We start from the raw sequence: 17,198 nt of genomic DNA, 5'->3' as shown, positions 1-17,198 counted from the left end.
AAAACAGCTCGGTTGACCGAACCAACAAAGGTTCTAAAAATCGCCTTTGGCTCAACCAACTGGTCATTTGCTCAATAGCCCGAAATCTTAAATTGTTTTAAATGCTTTTGAGGACTCAGCCAACCGAAACATTTGCTCAGAAAACCGAACTGCATGATCAGTCGACTGAACCTTATTTCAATCGACCTAAACTTTCTGTTTGGCCGAATAACTAAGTGCTTAAACTTATTTAATTTGTCATTAATCTTTTTTAAAAATACAAAGTGTGTCCTTAACTGTCATAATTTCCTGAAAAACTATAAATGTCATCTTCATTTGTTTTGATTAGTAACTTTGATTAACCAATTTTTCTCTAAAATTATTTTCTTAATCAAAGTTTCCCCACTTACATTTTTAATTGCAAAATCACTTTGGGGTAAATTTTTAAACTCTCCTATTCTATTTCCTTTCATTAAATCTTTTTGAAAAAGAATATTGTATTTGGGCATTTATTTAATTCAAGTGTTTTTAACTCTCTCTTAGCTTGCATTTTTGAAAAACATTTTTGAGAGCAAAGCCTTGAGTTTCTCCCAACTATTCCTTTGATAGATATTGTTGGAGAAATATTTTATATGGTTTAATCTTTGAAGTGTTTTATTAGATATATCATCTTTCAAATATTGGAAAACTATTTTAAGAAAAATACAATTTCTCTACTAAGCATAATTTATATCATATTCGAGTGTATGTCACGACCCGCTCATTTTTCACATAAATATATATATATATATATATATATATATATTTATAATAATATCAACATCAAACATCACAACTCAGTAGGTCATCATCCACCTGGACCCGTGGGTACCAGGGATATAACAAAACATGCACCAGAAGCCTACGCAGCAGAAAGTATAAATTCATATACATCTCATCATAATGTGCATAATACATACCTGAGTACTACAAACACTATCTCTCAGTATATACATCCCAAAAATAAGTCTATGGACAATTCCCACAAAAATCCTATCCCTACCAAAAGCTTACCCTTCAAAAAGGGCAAATAATACACACTATGTCAGTGGGGCTTTTCCCGCTCTCCTATCTGAGGCTCTTGAAAAGTTAATGAAGTTTAGGGGTGAGACACCTCTCAGTAAGGGAAATAAACTAATACTAGTGTGTGACAACATGAGTACTTTGTGTTCAACATATATCATATATAACACATTTAGTACTGTTTCATCAAATTTGGGAAAACATATATATATATATATATATATATATCAACATGGCAGAACATACTGCATTTTCATAACATATCTCAACTTATGTCATAATAATAATAACATAAAAATCATCCTGCTGGGCTAGCTGGCTGTTGTCATGTATTACCCCCACATGACTGGGTTGTGTGGCCCGAAGGCGGGACCTGACAATGGTTGGCCGACCACTGCCAAGTCGATAGTCTAGTCTGTAGGTCCGATGGGTCTACCCAGATTGGTCCGTACACCAGGGGCGATAATAGCACACTCCTTGAACATAACCACATCAACCATCCAATCTCACACCACTCCGTACAGTGGCGTTAACACAGATATCATGATCACGAGGACCATGGACACATAGCAACGGTACCGTGCAAGTGCTAGCCTAAACCAAGCCAACCAGGTTCTGATATCATATACATATACTGAAACCGTGATACATAAATATCTCATTTCATTTATTTTCACATCAATTATATCATTTCACATATATACACGTATCATAAAAAAATCATTGGCCCGTACGCCGGTATTTCACATTTTATCATAGCTCGGCCCATAAGCCAGCTACACATAGCACAACCCATACGCTGGCAAACAATAATCACATAGCACGGCCCGTACTCCGGCAAATCACATAGCACGACCCATACGCCAGCAAATCACATCCATATATATATATATATATATATATATATATATATATATATATATCTAAAAACATCTCGGCCCGTACGCCGGTTTTTCCATCATAAAAACCCATCTCATCCACGTTCTCAGAAAACAGCATTTCACAACATTTTTACTCATGCCACACAATAGATTTTCCACATATTCAACATACGATCATTTTCACAGTATTTTTGCAAATATAAGACACACACACACACACACATATATATATATATATATATATATATAATCATATACATTTTTCATAAATCAAATGATAACTATATATATATATAAACATTTTCCAAAACAATACTAGCTTAGTTTATCCCCTTACCTGATTCCTAGAAAGCCCCTAATAAAATTGCCCCGCACCCGCAAGGTTCCTAACTCAACATCCTGAAAATGAAAAATCTCAGAATTAAAGTTCAATATTTCTAAGCATACAATATTTTCCTCAACTGTCAAAAACTCAAATATTGGGTAGAAAGTTTTTACCCAAAAGCATTCAAGTTTAACACCTAAGGGGTTTCCTAACCAATACTCCAAAACTGAAAACCCCCAGTATTAAATTTTAGTATTTTAACGTATAAAATACTTTTCTCAACTATCACAAATCCAAAAATTGAGTAAAAAGGCTTACCCTGGATTTGGGATGGAATCCAACTTCACTTCCTTAACGATCCGCCCCGGCAGACTTGTGGAGAACTTTGCTAGGATCGTCGTGGTAGCTTCGGATCGTTGATCTAACGACTGGTGGGGCCGGAAACGAGAGAGAAGGGAGAGAGAACCGTAGAGAGAGAGAGAGAGAGAGAGAGAGAGAGAGCTCGGAGGTAAATGATAAAAAATCTCGGATTTCAACTATTTATAGAACAGGGGATTTCGTCGACGAGACCCTATATTCATCGACGAGTCCTTCACAAATTTCGTCGATGAGACCCTGTATTCGTTGATGAAATTCAGGCCGCCTCAAAACCCCTCTCGGTATATTCTTGTCGACGAAGCCCAGTGTTCGTCGACGAATTTTCTTAAGCCTTCGTTGACGAATACAGAGATTTGTCGACGAAGCCCTGAAACTCCCCCTTTTTGTTTTTCTCTTCTGAAATGCAATGTCGTCAACGAAGTCTACGGCTTCCTTCTGTTTCAGGTTTCCATTTCCCTTTCCTTATTATTTAAATTTTATTTAAAATTCGGGTCTTTACAGTGTATGTATTTGAGCTTTAATGTGTACAATTCTGCTTGTGTTGAGAAGAATTGTAATATGTACAAAAATATTTTTAATGTATTAGTTGGGTTTAGTTCGAAATTGAACTGGGGAGTCCCAACACCGTAAGTGAGACTGGTTTGGTTCAATCAGGTAAATTAAACTGGGGAGTTTTCGCCCCATAAGGGAGATCAGTTGGGTTCAGCTTGGTAATTGAGTTGGGATTTACCTCGCCCCTTAAGGAGAAGTTGTAACAACTTCTGCTCCGCCCGTTTAAGTGAGCAGGGTTAGTGAAATCCTTAGGGGTATGCTAAAGGCAGAGACGTAGGCTAGTTTGGCCGAACCTCAATAACAAATATCGTGTGTCTCTCTATCCTTATCTCATTTAATTATTGCACTTTAGTTTCCATATATGTATGCTTGCTTATTTACTGTTATAATTATTTGCATACACACATTTAATTTAAATGAGATATGCTCACACGTGTATGTCTACACTGATAGCCTAATTATAGAGATCCGGAAATATAATAAATGAAAATGATAAAGGAAAAAAGGAAAGGAAAGGAAAGGAAAAAAAAAAGAAAAAGAAGGGGAAAGAAATTTAAAAAGGGCCATCGGTAGGGAACTCATGGTCTTCGTCGACAAACATCCATCTAGGTCTCGTCAATGAAGTACACGTGTCTTGTCGATGAGAAGATACCGAGAGTAGGAATTTCAGGTCATTAAGGGTTCGTCGATGAACTTGTTACCTTCGTTGATGAACACCCTTCTGTGGTTCGTCGACGAGTACACGTGTCTCATCGATGAAGCCACGTGGCCAACAGTCTATATATATGTTAAAAATTAGATTTTTCAGCAAAAATTTCTTCTCTATTTTCTCTCTCTCTCTCTAGGTTCGGCTAGCCCAGACCCGACTCCATTTTACCTCGTTTCGATGATCGGAATTTACCACGATGATCTCGGGGAGATTCTCTACAACTTAACTCGAGCGGATTGTTGATTTGAAGTCTTTGGGCACCACTCCAAAATCAGGGTAAGTAAGGCATTTTAGGGTTTAAATGCTTATTTGGAGCATATAAGACCCATGAAATGCTAAATGAGAAATATTTTGGGGTTGAGTTGATTGAACTAGGGGTAAATGCAATTTCAAGATTTAGAGTTCTGAACGCCGCAAGCGTGATTTAGGGTTTTTCAATAAGCTTCTTAGAAAATTGCTAAAGGGATAAATTAAGTCAGCTATTTTCATAAAGTTAATTATGGAATATACAATATTTGATTCAGGAATTCATGTATGGTTTAGTATAGTTTTTGGGAATACTGACGTGGAACTGAGAAAACCTTGAAAATATATTTAATATTATTTTGTTAGTAAAATATGTTTTTCCAGGTCAGATAATATGTTATGGTGTAGTACTCACTTATGTGTGGCATGAGTATAATTTTATTGTATATGATGATATGTCAGAATATTTATAATTTTACTAACCAAACATAGCTTGACAACAATGTTTAGAAAAATTATAAAATGGAACAAAAATTATAATTTTTAGTATATTATGATATTCACCCAGCGCAGATGCTGAGATATTCAGCCGGCACAGATGCCGTTACAAAATATGTTATAACAATTATTCAGAAAATATTATCAGAACAGATGTTGCACATAATTATGAAATAGTTATACAACAGTATTGTGAAATATATTATATGATAGCAAAACCAGAATGACCTAATTTAGATTCAGAGTACGGTACCGTAGCTATCAAATCATGTAGTGTTACCACACGTCTCAGATAGAGTGTGGGAGATGGATAGTTGATTGAGCCCATAGTAGAGTAGTGTGCCCCCCTATAGTCCGGACCAAGCTGGGCAGGCCAATCGTACTTACAGGCTTATCAATTTTGGCTTAGCATGGTCGGCCAACCATTGCTATGAGCCTACAGGCTGCACAACCTAGTCATGTGGGAATTGATACATGACATCAGTTAGTTATCCATTTAGGATATAATTTTTGTATTATACAGATATAACAGATGATTTATATGTATACAGAAATATAGTATGACACAATATGTTATATGGAAATATGATTTATTCAGATTTATACATAATAATTTTACCTGGATTATCAAATGCAGTCAAATTATGTACAAATTTTCCTTACTTATTAGATACAGTTTTACATATACGGTATACATTATAATACAAGATACTCCTGTTGCCACATACTGATTATAGTTTATATTCCTTACTGAGAGGTGTCTCACCCCAGCCATACAAACATTTTAGGAAACCCGGATAGACGAGCGGACCGAACTCCGAGGTAGTGAAGGTTGATTGTGCTACCCTAATTGAAGGGTAAGTAGTTGAAATGGAATCATGAATTTTTGAGAATCTGACACTAGGATACTTACTGTCTTTTCTTTTGGGATGTATATGTATATAAGTATTGACAAACATAGTAGAACTTTGGTATTGTGTATTATGTTGTGTAATTATGGTTTCCACTGCTTAATTGACACATATGTATAAACAAGTGTATCTCCGGTACCTTTGGGTCTGGGGTTGACTTTGACTTTGTTAGTATAGCTTGGTATTAGAGTTATTATGATTATTATTACGTGGAATATATATATATATATATATATATATATATATATATGAGATATGAACTGCGGTGAATCGACAAATATTTAAATTAGTCAAAAAGTTTTAAAACCCAATTCACCCCCCTCTAGGAATTACACCAATTCCAACAAAAAAATTAATTAGGTTATCATGCTAATATCAACTAATTGACCCGAACTAGTCGGACTACTTAACCCAAGAACCAGATGTCCAATACACTTACAATTTTAATTTTCAAAGCATATTCTACTTAAATGAACAATTTTCAAGTTAATTTATTAAATTAAAGTAATTTTCTTAAGCTATTAATTGAACAAAAAGGACAACATTGTTATTTTATTCATTTTTTTACATATACTTAATGATTGTTTAATGGTCAACTAGACAAAGGTTCGTTTTATTACTAAATTCAAACTTTTTAGGGTTTTTTGGTAGTTTATAAAAATACTAGGGTTAGAGTGTTATTTTTAGAAAACTCAATGGGTGCTGCTCGATTTTACCGGTTAACATTTTAAGTTTATAAAAAGAATATTAAAATCTTATTACAAAAATGTTAATATTATGTATTAAGTTTGTTTCATTCGTTCGGCATTCAACATGTAACATAATAAAATAAATATAATCTCAAGCAAACTCTTCCTAGCCATATAAATATTTTTCATGAATTTAATTATTTTTTAAATTTTAATTGATTTATTTTCAAATAGTTCCATTTAATATGGTACATTAAAAGAATTATACAACTACACTTATTTTATTTTGTATTCTTTTTTAGTTGAGTATATTAGCATTTGTACGGTCGTAGCCGTCCTAATTTTTGCTCTCATCTTTTATTTTCTTATTAAGATTTAAATTCTCATATATATATATAAGTATATATATATGTATAAGATACGAAAATTAATAATTCAAATGTTATACTATATTTATCTAACTCATCTAACTTATATTTAATTTAATCATGCTTTAAAAGTATCACTTGTGAAAAATTTACTTTTTGTAACTCTAGAGTAGCATTTAAAAATAAAAAATAAAATTTTATATCTTAAATTTCAAATTCATAAAACCATAATGCTACAATATTGCCATCTCAATTTTTATTTTTTTATTTTTAAAAATAATTTAATTCACAAATTATGAAAAATTTATATTTTTAATGATAAAAATGTAATGACAATATTATTGAATTTATTACAGAAGATAATATGATGCAATGTGATCATAATTGGTAAGTCTACCTTTTAAAATAAAAAATCTAATTAGAGGATTCAAAGTTTTTTGAAAAAATAGAAATTAGGACTTTAAAAATTGGAAAATGGGAAGGGTAAAACTGTAAAAGCAGGAGAAGTGGCCGCCTGCTAGAAGCCGACCGGTTATGACTGTCAGCGTTGAGTAAATTTTCTTTCCATCCAACAGACCAAATACCGTCAAAATAGAGACGCCGGGCAGACAGCCTGCGCTTCCTGCGTCTGAGGATACCCTCTCTCTCTCTCTCTCTCTCTCTCTCTCCTTAATTTCTCGCTCACCCTCTCTCTCTCTCTCTCTCTCTCTCTCTCTCCATTGGAGGACTTGAGGTGGCGGACGAACCTTGAGAAAATCTGCGAAACTTTGCTTATTCATTTGCAATCGAAACGCTTCGCTACTGTTTCTGTTCAGCATCTCGGCATCAGCATCAGCTACGGTGCTGCAGCGCACGTAAATTAGGTCAGCATTTGCTCTCTTTTTCCATCACTTTTGCTCCGTTTCTCTCAGTCGATTTTCTAGGGTTCCAACTTTTAAGGGCCTCTTGGCGGAGTTTTACTTGTGCGAGTCACTTCCGTGTGCTTAATTTCTTAGATCCGTCGTTTTGGACTGTTTGAAAATTTTTATGTGGAGATGTTCTGGTTTTGCCAAATTGGGGTGTGTGAGTGGAATCTTGATGCTCTGCTTGGTTGCTGCCGAAATGTGACGGAATTTACAATTCGAGTTTAGATTTTTATTCTTTCCTTTTTATGTTTGGATCCGAGACGATTAAAGCATCCACTTCTTGGCGTGCTTTTTGAAACCAAGCAAGATGAGAGGAAAGATTGTCGAACTTGATTTATTTTTCCAACTTCTTTTTCATGTTCTGTGCAACCAAACGGTACATTATTGGATTTCATTGTAAAGGTTGGTCATTTTGGTGTCATACTGAGAAAATTGAACGGTTTAAAAAAATTTTCTCTTCTTTCAGATTCGAGAATTTGGGAATTTTAATTTAAGCAGGAAGTGGAAATGGCAACCCGAGTGAAAGAAGATGAGAAAAACGAGAGAATTATTCGGGGTCTTCTAAAACTTCCAGAGAATCGCAGATGTATCAACTGCAATAGTCTGGTATGCTATTTTCTGCCACTATATTATTTGTTTTGTTTAATTTGACTAATTTTGTTCTTTGTTGAAATTAGTTGTTGGTTTCTACTTTTTTATGGCGTTCATCATATAAATTGAACTGCTGGATTTATATTTTATGATTCTGTTTATTCTTGCATGTCATTCTGGTTAATGGAATTTAAAACGAGCAAATACCATCAGTTTATTGTGACAATTGTGTCTGGAAGTAGATTAATTATTTTTTTTAATATGATATTTTGTAGTGTTGTTCAAACACGGTTGCTGGTGTAGCTTTTCATCTAGTTATGATTTTTGGCATGTGGGCTGATTGGAAAATAACCTGATGGGAGTTGATGAGTTCCGACATGCTGATTGAATACAATGAAATTTTACTTGTAATTCTAAACTCTGGCAACCCCATAAGTAGCTGCATTCCTTGCACTTAATAAGCTATGCTATAACAAATGTTAAAATAGGAAATTGACAAGTTTTAATGCTAATTCTTAAAAGTTATTCTGCCTTGCTGCTGAGACTTTTTAATAAGACTTCTTAATGATAAGATGTGATAAAGTACACTGCACAGGCTACAGTTGTCATATGTGCGAAAATGAGGCCTTCAATATTAAATTGTTTGAATTAAAGCTTTACTTTGAATCAACCTTAGTACCTTAGGACTAGAGACTTAGATCCTTGGAGATTGACCAGTCACAAGGAATTTGCTCAAATAAGCAACTATAAAGTTTCATGAACAAGAACAGCAACTCTTTCATTGAAAATTTAATGATTCTAGAGAGCTAATTAACTTTTTTGGCTGCTAAACTCATAAGATGATGAAAGTAAAGATTTTATTCTCCCTTTGATATGGAAAAAAATTGTGCCTAACGTAATTTCTGCTAAGCAGGGACCACAGTATGTCTGTACAAATTTCTGGACTTTTGTTTGCACCACCTGCAGTGGAATACAGTAAGTTCTGATAAATTGTCACTTTATTTGTTCTTCAAACTGATATTTGTTCTTACATTCAAGATTTTAACTGCAATCCACCTTGGCAGTCACGCTCACTCGCACTCACGCTCACACTTGAGGAAGGATCTACTGACAACTGCATAAGAATTAATAACTCTTACATTATGCTGTAATTTTATTTGTATTTCATTTTTACAAAACGAACCATTAGATTTGACAATATAGTCATGCACATTATGCTTGGCAATTTTCAGGTCAATCTGAAACATTTAATAGGTCCATTAACCAGCTACTGTTTTAATGTATATATTTATCTGTTAAAAATTTAATGTTATTAATAAAATTATAAAACAAATACTCATATTCAATCAGCTTGGAATTTTTTGTGCATAAGCTCCATGAATAGAATATTAGATCTGATGATTAATTTAATGAATGTAAACTGTACAAAAATTTAGAGAGGTGCAAGTAATGAAAATTCTTACCACCAGTGTCAATGGATACCTCGGTGTAGAAAAAGAGAGAGAGAAATTGCAGTTTTTTTGCACTGAGTCATTTATTTGGAAATATTTTGGTTGCTCAGCCGAGAATTTACGCACCGAGTGAAATCAGTTTCAATGGCTAAATTCACTACGCAAGAAGTCAGTGCACTTCAAGGAGGGGGAAATGCGGTACACATCTCTCTTTCAATTTGTTGGCCTAATATTCTCTCATTTGTTAACAGCCTCATCAATTTCTTATGCTGGACTTATTTCTCTACTATGCAGCGTGCGCGGGAAATTTATTTTAAGGAATTGGATTCACAGCGTCACTCTTCCCCTGACAGCAGGTTAATACTTGCTATCCATTTATATTATTACATGTAGTTCTTTGCCAATTTCAGTTCTGAATAACTTGTTTGCTGGCAGTAATGTTGACCGACTACGGGACTTTATTAAGCATGTTTATGTGGATAAGAGATATACTGGTGAGAGGAACCTTGACAAGCCTCCACGGGCAAAAATGGTGAATCAGGCCCTATTTTTTTCATCCCTTTCGCCCTATTTCATTAGTTCTTGATAGAATAACTGAAGTTAAAGATGGATTATGTGGAATGTTTTCCAAAATAATTTTACAAAACAGATTTGTTAGGGTACTGAGAGTTGAGATTGTTTTAAAATGGTTGAATCTTCAGTTGGACTGGTTTTCATTTTCTTTAGGATGCAATTGTGTGCCAAACAGGGTGAGAAGGAGGACTATGAAAACAGGCGAGTGGATACGTATCAGGTGGGGTCTCGAAGCCCACCATATGAGGATACATATGATCGCCGTTACAGTGGAAAAAGTAGTCCTGGTGGAAGGAGCGATGACAAGAATTTCAGAGACAGTTATGACGGAAGAAGAAGTCCTGGATATGAACAAGAAAATCGGCAGTATGGTGATCACAAAAGAAGTCCTATTCACTCTGAGGTAGTTAATGACTGGCGTCGAGAAGACAGATTTGGAAATGGAAGGAGATCTGAAGACCGGAGAATTTATGAGGGAGATTCAAAGCTGGAAGGCAGATCGCCTGATCGCCAAAAGGATCCTGAAGTGTCCAGTCCCCCTATAGTCCGTCCTGTTAGAGATATTTTGGGGGAAAATGTGTCTCCTCTTCGGATTATTGAGCCTCCAAAATATGCTAGTGGGAAGGTTACTGATGGTTCCGCACAGACACAGGTCTTGCTTGTGCTCAATTAAGATCTATTTCTGTTTCACACTTGTGAAGAAAACTTGATTTCGATGCTCAAGCTTTTGTTTTTCTTGTCTATTGATTGGTAATAATATGATTGGTGATCCGCCCCATAGATGTATATCATAGTTTCTGCTGATTCCCCTTTCAAATATCAACTTTCTTTACTACCGAAAGGTATAAGTAAGCTGTTTATAACTTGCTTTCCTGGTTAACTTTCATAATTGAAACCCTGTCTTAGGTATCTTTGCAGTGCTGTCCTTGATATCTTTTTTAAAAAAAAGTGTGGAATAGATTCCATTCAAAACAGTGCTGAATAGTAGAGCTGGCAGTGTCTGACTATAATGTATGAACTTGCTTACATATTTGTGTGTTGCCCTACTTAGAAACTGCAGTGACAGGTGGGTGACCCAGTTTATCTGGTTATAAACCAGTACAGTTTAGGTTAGGTTCTCTAGACTTAATTGTATCAGTTGTTTTGGTCTCCCCTTCCACACCCCCTACGCCCCCCCTCCCCCCTGCCCTCAGCCGGCGGGGTGAGCACTCTGTCTTCTATTGAAGAATGATACTGTGTACTTGAACCTGTCAGCCTAATAAATTTGAGGTTTTGAGCCAAAAAACTAGAGGGAAAATTATAATTGAGAATTATATTCTGTGGCTTTCATAAAGCTGGTTTTTAAATCTCCATAAAGCTGCAACTGTAAATAGAAAAAACTCGTTAATACAAGCACACTAGGAAACTACTATCTGCCAGGGTGCCACCATAAATACATAAAGTAATAAATTCATCATAATTCTAACAAGGTGGGTGCAACATATTTAGTACGTTCTTGCAATTTACGTTCTAGCAAATGTTGCAATTAAGGCACTAATTGATGTGATTTCTAACCTTTGTAAGTTGCTTCTTTTATGCTTTTTTGAACGGTAACTGTGTACATGCATTTTAAGCTATCCCCCCCCCCCCTCCGTTTTGGGAAATTTTGTTTGTGGTTGCGATTTTGTTTATCAAAATAATGCTTAGTTTGCCTTTTTTGATGAATTGCTTTACTATGTGGTTCATATTTTAATGTTAGTCCGCCCCTTCCCCAGACCCCGCATATGTGGGAGCTTTGTGCACCGGGCTCCCCCTTTTTTCTTTTTTTAGCATTCACGCTTGCATTTAAGTAAACAAGTGTAGAAATTTCATTTTGCCCTCCTTACCCAAAAAATACAAAAGAATAATCTATTCTGTGTGTCTCTGCATCCTTCACCTGTTTTGAACATTGTGTCCCCTGAAGTGTTGTACTGCAGGTCGTATTAATGTTTCGTTGCATCTTAAAATTTATTCAGAATTTATTTTTAAAATGACTGCTTTAAAAAATTTAAAATTTACTTTATATGATATTGCAGAGAACTGTATCTTCCAGTAGCTTGGGATCCCTGAACGGTAATCAGGTGGAATCTAAAGGGGCAAACTTAATTGATTTTGATGTTGATCCTGAACCTTCTGTTACTGCAGCAGCGCCACAAGCACAGCAAACAAGTGTAGCTCTACCTATTTCTAAACCAACCGGTGATGAAAACTGGGCCTCCTTTGATTTTGCAGCAGAAACCAAAGTATCTCAAGCTCCTACTCATGGGAATACTCTGGAATCTGTACTGTCACAATTTTCTGCTCCACAATCTGTACCTGGTCAGATATCAGGAATGCCCCCAAGTGGTGCCAATCTGACAACTGCACCTGTGGGCAACATGCCAGTGCTATCAAGTAGTGGAGATTTGTCAGTTGCATCTTTAGGGTATTCAGCAATGTCAACTTATAGAGGTGGTCCTCCAGCTGCACCTGCAAATAACTTCTCAACTTACCCCCCTACTGGTACTCCGGCAGCAAATCCTGTATCTAGAGGCATATTGCCCATCAGTGGTGGTAGTAGCGCCTTTGTCAAATCTACTGATATGGGGCAGTGGTCAAGCATGCAGCATCAGCAGCATACTTTATTCCCTGCCACTGGTACTCAGCCTGCTGCTCAACTATTTGCTCCTGTGAGTGGAGGTTTGAGCAATCAGGTGAGCCCCAGGCAGTGTACTTTTTGATCTTATTATGATATTTTGTGATATTTAGTATTAATTCATGTTCGGTGCTATGTTTTTCAGATGTGGAATTCCTCAGTTGTACCGAGCACACAAGGGCTTCTGACCACCCCAGGTACACAGTTACCTCAAGCAGTCCCTCAACAAACCAATTCTGTTGTCTCACAATCTGCCCCTGGAGTGAGCTCAGGTGGAAGGAAAGAACTGCCAGCGGTAATATTTCTTCAAGTGGGCTTCATATTTCCTAAGTTGGTTTTATACATGCATGTTTTTATATAGTAATTCATAAATTCTCTACAGGATCTTTTTGCTCCGGCATATTCCTCTAATCCAGTACCAACTCCGGGCTGGCAAACTGGTCCACCGCGTGGCATGGGTTTCACCATGCAGTATAATACTGCTGCGGTATCTCTCACAAGCCAATATGAGTGTACCTACAAGTTCTGTTTTACATGAAATTTTGCATCACAGCATGACAGTAAGCATGTAATTGTGGTTTTGTTGTTACAGGCAATGCCAACTTTTCTACAGCACTCGATGTCAACAAATCCATTCGATCTCCATGGTGGACCACCTTCAGTTCAAGCTCCAGCAGTATGTGAATCTAAGTCATTTGAACTAATTTGCTTCGTTGGTCATTGTGCCTGTTTGTTTGTTTTTTTTTTTGGTTTTTTTGTGTTCGGTATTGTTTGAATAAATGTTCTGGATCAGAATTTATTTTTATTTTTATAAATGAATCAATAAATGGTCACGTTGTTCTTTATGAATGGTTATTCATGACCTTAAGCTATTTTTATTCTTTTGAGTAGAATAAGGGAAGTAAGCAGGTTATGCATTTATTAACAAGAAGCATGAGAGGCCATTGGATGGCCCAGTGGTTATGGGCTCGATCCTGCCCCACATTTTGGTGGGTTGAGCCACAACACTGCCTTACCCAATTACCATAAAATAAATAAATAAAACTGAAAAACAGGGGAAGTATACAACATGGTCATGAAAGGGAGAAGAAAAACGGACTAGGAAATAGGAGGCTACGATATTTTATTTTCATTGATAGAGATAGCTGTCCAAGCTTTTTTGTTTCCACTTGAGCTTCAGTGAGGTTAAAGACAAAAGAAAGCATCATTCAACATTCTATTTTGCTCCACATGTCCACTTAATCAATCGTATGCCTTAGTTCTTGGTATGTTAGATTACTTTTCATGTCAACTCAAGCTTCAACATGGCTAAAGACAAAATAGTGTACAATTCAACTTTTTATTTTGCTCCACTTGATCAATCACATGCCAGAGTTTTTGATATGTTAGATGACTTTGTATCAGCCTCTGAACTGTTCATGTATCAACTAATTCCTGAGCTAATCTCCTCTTTTTAATTTTTATTTTAATTTTTGTTTAATAATGTATGTTCCTCGTCATGCAGTTCCCTTCCATGGCATCCTTGCAAGGTGCTCTACCCAATATGCCCCCCAGTACAAGCCTATTACGGACTTCCAGTGTTGGTTCTCCGACATGGATGACACCCCAGTCATCACCTTATGCATCAGCACTACCTCCTCAAGCACCAACTTCTGTATCAGCAATGCCCCTGGGTAAATTGTGTTACTGACTTTTTATAATAGTTTCTATTTTTCCAAGTGTGTGCTAACTTCACGTTTCTACTTGCTGCAAAAATCTCAGGGTTATACATGGGGCAGCAGGTACCCGGCAGTGTGTTGGCTGCCAGGTAGACTTCTTTTGGTCATATTTTTTTCTGTCATAATTTTTCTGAAGATAAATCTCCTGATTGTATTACTATCTTGTATATGGACAAACTGACCAAGTGCAACTGTTGAGTTTATATATATAAAAAACCTAGTGTACTGTTATATTGCTCAAGGCCATGTGGTTGAATTTTGGTTTGCCATAAGCTCACATTGAACTCATAGGGCTTGCTATGATTTTCCATTTCAGGTGGATTTCCTCTTTCTTTCTTTCCTTTTTTTTTTTTTTTTAAATTTAATTTTTTTTAAGAAAAATAAGAAGCATTCAAATTATTCTGCTAATTTCATGCTTTAAAATTGTCAATGAGAACCAGCTATCAATCCCCTTGTCATTTTTTTTGAAAGGTGAACATCACCTAGACATGTTGAATGGGTGGGTCAGTTGATTTCTACCCATGCCCCCTTTTGGCCCTTTATGACCCATTTAAATAAAATAGTCAAACTTATTTTGACACTACCAATTTATAACCGGGTCAACCCTTTTACCTATTTAATTTTATGAATGTTAGAAAGTGGACTGCCTAAGTCAGGTTCACTTACTGAGCTTTGACAGAATCTTCATTTCTAGTGATACCCTCATATTGCCCCTGCATTGAATTCTAAATAGTGTGGGATATCTTTGCTCCTAACTTTCCAAATATGCCATTTAATTTCTCCAATCACTTTGAGGCTGCTGCAACAAGCAGATTGCAAATGATGAAGAATATTTAGGAAGTCATGTTCATGCCATATATGAAATCGATTTGAATCCATCGAATGATTCTAAACTTATCATATCCTGGCTGACTGGACTGGTTTAAAACTCGAAATCAGCATTTCTTTGTTGTATTGCCTGTGTTATTAAATGATTACCTTCTAAATGATTACCTTCCATTCCTTGTCTATGTAAGTTTTGTGCTAAAAAAAGGAGAAAATAAAACTTTAGTTCTTAGGTTGCCTTCATAAATCCATTCTTCATTTTTGGATGGGTATAGTGTTCTGCCATCGAGATGGGGTAGAGAACACTTGTGGGCTAAGGTGGTACTCATCCTCCATTGTTTTGTTAGGATTCAAAAGTTGGTTTGTTTTAGTAGTTTGCTAAATTACCGTCAATTTTTAAAGTTTATTTATTTATTTATTTGTTTTCAATTCGAGAAAGATTGAAAGAATATACATGACATATTATTATTTTTTAATTTTTGAGAAACACCAAAAGTTCAGTTTTTAATTATTTTTTCTTGATCCCTTCCCTTAAACGACAAAGTTATTTTTTTAAAATTAATATTTCTTGGTTCACTCCCTTTTCATTTGTTTAGGGAAAGCATAGACACATGAAATATGAACTTTTTTTTATTGTTAAAGTTTTAAATGTATTGTAATATTTTGCTTGTCCATATATCAATATGCATGTCATTTAGAATTGGTTTTGGAAATTTGTACCGAATCTTTCGATTAAATTCAAAATTTCAATTTTTGGTCCCCAAAATTGGAATTTTGATTCACAATCCAGATCTTGACTTGACAACTATGCTTGATAGATCCTCTTCAATTGCTTTGAAAGTTTGATGGCAGAGATTTTTATTAAGAGCACGTACCATGCATATTTATTTATTTTTTTGGGGTGTTGTTTTCTTTTGCAGGCATCAAGGATTAGGGGGCTTCAGCAATGAGGGGGCTGCTTTTGGCGCCTTGAATCCAAACCCACAGCTGGTTGCGAACTATTCAGCACCTGCGGCCCCAGGTTCTCTCTCATCTCCTGGTGGTAACCCATTTGCATAAATTTGAGGAGCAAAGACCATGAGCCCACTTTAGAGCGTGCATCATCTTGTTGCTCCCTGTCAAACTGCTGGGTGGAAAATTTTTGGTTTCTTTTTTATATACGGAGTAAAATATTCCAGCCAGAAGAAAGATTTTTTATTTTTATACCAGGGGGCATTTGCAGACTAGGAATTTGGCATGAAGCCTTAAGAGGCTGAGAGGGGTGTATTATTTTGAAGGGTCTGGACATGGGGACCAAGGTTTTTATATATTTGTATGCAGCAATTGTGTTTATTGTTACAGGTGTCATGTCTCGTTCGTGTTGCCCCAAAAAAATGATAGTGTGTTAATGGGTGGTATTTCTGCCCTGGAATTTGTATCATTTGGCCTTTTGTTTTCCTGTATCTTTTGGGCAATTTCTTCCTTTTTTTTCTGGTGAGCTTTTTGGTGTCGGATGTCATATAGCTGTCATTTTAGTCGAAAACAGAGTTTGTAATGGAAATGTTATTGATGTTGATAAATATTAGATGGTTGTTGGCTCTTGTTTCATGGTATTTTTAAATTCTTTGTTGGGATTACGGGACACCTAAAACAAATGGAACAATTGTGTTGCAGCAGCTTCAATGTGCACCACGCACACATCTCTTTCAGGCTAAATTTTGGCTACTATATCTCCGCACCCCTTACCGTGTGTTTTTTTAATATTTTAGGAGCTCTGAGGCACAAGTTTTTTACTTCTCAATTGTTTGTGGATTTGTTGGCCACCGGCTGCTCAACTTTGTGTCGACTATTTGAAGCCACCACTTATCAGTAATTGTGTGCATGATTTGCTTTTACCATTGATGA

General features: G+C 35.8%; 1 protein-coding gene across 1 annotated transcript; it reads left to right on the top strand.

Moving 5' to 3' along the window:
* Positions 1–7,144: 7,144 nt before the first annotated feature.
* On the top strand, positions 7,145–16,894 carry LOC131157765 (probable ADP-ribosylation factor GTPase-activating protein AGD14). The gene is made up of 14 exons (XM_058112131.1): positions 7,145–7,461; positions 7,970–8,109; positions 9,008–9,069; positions 9,656–9,743; positions 9,840–9,901; positions 9,981–10,077; positions 10,294–10,770; positions 12,173–12,829; positions 12,917–13,066; positions 13,154–13,258; positions 13,364–13,447; positions 14,276–14,444; positions 14,533–14,578; positions 16,235–16,894. The coding sequence occupies exons 2-14, from the start codon at positions 8,011–8,013 to the stop codon at positions 16,371–16,373; spliced, it is 2,235 nt and encodes a 744-aa protein (XP_057968114.1). The 5' UTR covers positions 7,145–7,461; positions 7,970–8,010; the 3' UTR covers positions 16,374–16,894.
* The last annotated feature ends 304 nt before the right edge of the window (positions 16,895–17,198 follow it).

This window comes from Malania oleifera, chromosome 6, assembly GCF_029873635.1.
Source record: "Malania oleifera isolate guangnan ecotype guangnan chromosome 6, ASM2987363v1, whole genome shotgun sequence".
Classification (NCBI taxonomy): Eukaryota; Viridiplantae; Streptophyta; class Magnoliopsida; order Santalales; family Ximeniaceae; genus Malania; species Malania oleifera.
This window is presented reverse-complemented; position numbering and strand designations above follow the sequence as displayed.